The sequence below is a fragment of the Macrotis lagotis genome, chromosome 5, assembly GCF_037893015.1.
Source record: "Macrotis lagotis isolate mMagLag1 chromosome 5, bilby.v1.9.chrom.fasta, whole genome shotgun sequence".
Lineage (NCBI taxonomy): Eukaryota > Metazoa > Chordata > Mammalia > Peramelemorphia > Peramelidae > Macrotis > Macrotis lagotis.
Window position 1 is genome coordinate 191,192,178 of NC_133662.1, and position 3,296 is coordinate 191,195,473.

The window sequence follows — 3,296 nt, forward strand, 5'->3', positions numbered from 1 at the left end:
AAAGATAATAATCCTTTACCCTCTTCATTGAAAACGTTTCAGAGTCACAGTATTATACTAAGTCCAAAAAAAGATCTAAACAACAGGGGAATGCTGATTTGGAAAAATAAATAAATACTGGCATAGGAGTTAGGAGACCAGATAGTTTCAGCTCTACTTCTCATACATTTTGTGAACTTGGGCGAGTCAGTTAACTTCTCACCACTTCAGTTTCCTCCTTTATAAAGTAGGGTAGGGAAAATAAATGGTAGGAATATAAATGATCTCTAAGGTTCCTTCAGCTCTAATATGCTATGGTTCTCTGAGTTGCCTAGCAATTTGAAAGACTCATACAAATGTTTTTGTCCTTTGACTTTGACTTATGAAGAAATGTTCCCTATCCTTCAAGAAAAGAAGTTCCCTTCCAGTTGTTTCTAGCTTTAAAAATAAACCCATTTGTGTCTCTGCATTTAATAAACGCAAGTATGTATAGCTTCAGGCTTCAACTTGTATTCAAATCCCATCTTTCATTTTTAAAACCATATATTCCCCAGATATTTTAATACCTTTGTATTTCCAAAGTATGAAATATCCTGATTATAAACTTCCTGTAATTCCTTTTCTTAAGAATATTTGCATACCTAACTACTTTCATATGGGTCACATAAATCCTATGGAAATCATAAGTTTTGGAACTTGGTCATTTTCCCTTACATTTCATTCTTTGTTATAAAGGTCTCAATTTTCCTTTACTATTCATTTGAAATTTCTAATGCTTCCATAAGTTTGTTTTCTGACATTTCCATTTTTATGTTATTGATGTACATCTACCATTTCATGATCTTTAAGAATATCAGCATATTAATTTCCTTAAATTCACTTTTGTAGATAACCCTAGACCCTATGCTGCAAATAATATGTGCTTATTAAATGGCCCATTTCATTGATATAATTGTTCTAATTTCCTCACAATCCCAGAATTTCACACTCTTTATTGAAAGTAGGTGTTCTCATTAATCAAAGAGAGACAACATGGAACAGTAGAAAGAGCACTGGACTCAGGGGTTCTTGCTCCAGTTCTATAGTTAAGTTACTTGGTGACCTCTTTGAACAGCTCACTTACCTCAGAATTAAGTAAGCTCTGAGGTACCTTCTGGCTTTTAATTTCTTCAGCTACTCAAATGCTTTGTGATTTAAATGTAGGTATTCACCCCACTAACCCCCAGCAGTGCAGAATGCAACGCATGCATGCCTCCCCATCCTGGCCATGTCTTTTCATAAGTTCACTACTGCAGGTCCAATGTTGAGAGCTTTCCTTGGTTTCTCCTGACATCACAAGGTTACCAGTGTGTATCTATCTGTTCATTGACCCTCACTCACCATCCTGAGCAAGCCCTTTTCCTTTTTTACTCCTTTCTTTCTTTGATGGCATTCTTTATACTGCTTCTCCTTCATAATTCCTTGTTTATATGTTATATAACCTGCTCATGCCAACCATATGCCTCTCCTAAGGTCCTAAATATAATTAAGTTAGCATGTATATACCACACATCAATTCGAAAACTTCAAATGGGATAAGATACATTTTCCACTAAAATTATACTGTATATAAGATAATATTTCTTTGGATAATTTAGAATGCACTCAGATTCTTGCATTAATAAACAATTTTGAAAGAACTTTGAGACCCTAATCAGCATAATGCCCAATCATTTGGAAAAGTGATAATGAAGGATGCTTCCTGTATCTTAGCAGAGATGTGATAGACAAGAAGTGAAAAGTCAAGCATGCGTTCTCAAACAGGATCAAAATGTTGATTTGCTTTTCTTGACTTCTTGGTATATGAAGAGGTAAAGAGAGAAGGACAAAAGAAACAAAAGAATCACAATGAAATGTTTAAAAATTTATATGATAACTATCATATTTAAAAGGAATTACAAGTTATACATAATAGTTTTGCAAGTTTCATATGCAATCAACTTTTTTCTAATTTTACTATGTTCTGGAAATCCTTGTTTTGTTCTATAAATTAAAAATAAATAAAATTTTTACAAATACCTAGAAGATAAAAGAAAGGGACACAAAAATCAAATTGTGTTGCTACCTTGTTAAATTAAATATATAGTACACCTTTTTAAGGGGGAGCTGAATGGTTCAGTGGATAGAGCACAGGGCCATGAATCAGGAAGACCTGAGCTCAGATTTGGCCTAAGAACTTTCTTGCTGTATGATCCTGGGCAAGTCACCTGACCTTTGTTAGCCTTAATCCTCTGGAAAAAGAAATGGCAAAGCACTCCAATGTCTTCACAAGAAAACTTCATGGCCCATGGGATCACATTCAGACACGACTGAACAAAACCACCATCTCCACTCTTTTTTTAAAGAACTGATTGTATAAAACAGGTTTGCAAGTTCATATCCAATCCTTTTTCTTTGTATATTGAAGTATTTGTGTTTAATCATCAAGTTTAAAAGAAAAAAGAAAATTCAATCTTTTAAAGGATTATGAAAAACATGACAATGAATTTGTCACTTAATCTACTCCATGCAACCACCTTCTTTCTACATCCTTCAATTTCCTATTTGGAAAATGGGGGAAATAATGCCTATCTACCCACCTCACAGACTTGTTTTGAAGATAATTTATGTAAAGCACTTTGAAAATTTTAAAATACTATATTATCATTATTATTATGCATTCTTTCTTCCAAAATCCCCATATTTTACTGGTCTGTTATCTCATTGCTTTACTCAGATTACTTAGACTCCTGCTCTTCCCAAGAACTTTAATATAAGTGCCAAAACTATTTGAGATCTTATCTGTCAAGAGGCTCTAACCCTCCTCCCTCACCACACACAATCACACACACAGACACACACACACACACATACACATATGCGTGTTCATTGGTTTAAGATTCTAGTACATTTTATTTCCTATTCATTTTTTTGTGTTCTAGATGGCCCAGATGATACCATGATGCTGCTGGGATGGAGCAGAAACCTTTTACAGCTGAAGCAAACATTTTAAAACTTGGACACTGAGCAAAGAGAAATATAACTTTTTCTACTATCTATAAATAAAATTTTAAAAAATATTTAGAAAAGATGGTGTTCACTTAAAAATACCATTATATTTGTATAATGTCTTCTCTATTCTAATTTGTCAGCCATTACAGTTAAATTAAAGTGTACAAAAATAGCTCCTTTTTTTCCATCAAGTAAGAAATGACAAAAATGTAAGACATTACTTTGTAATTGGCTTTGAAATAAGATTTCAAATTAAACTTCACATTAAAAGCCCCTTTCCTCCTATA

General features: G+C 33.3%; 1 protein-coding gene across 1 annotated transcript in view; it reads left to right on the forward strand.

The window, feature by feature from the left end:
- FAM120B (family with sequence similarity 120 member B) overlaps positions 1-3,077 on the forward strand; it is a 71,361-nt gene extending 68,284 nt beyond the window's left edge. The window contains exon 8 of the mRNA XM_074190063.1: positions 2,940-3,077. Within this exon, the coding sequence (XP_074046164.1) occupies positions 2,940-2,952 (13 nt within the window). The 3' untranslated portion in view covers positions 2,953-3,077. The remainder of the gene's footprint in view (positions 1-2,939) is intronic.
- The last annotated feature ends 219 nt before the right edge of the window (positions 3,078-3,296 follow it).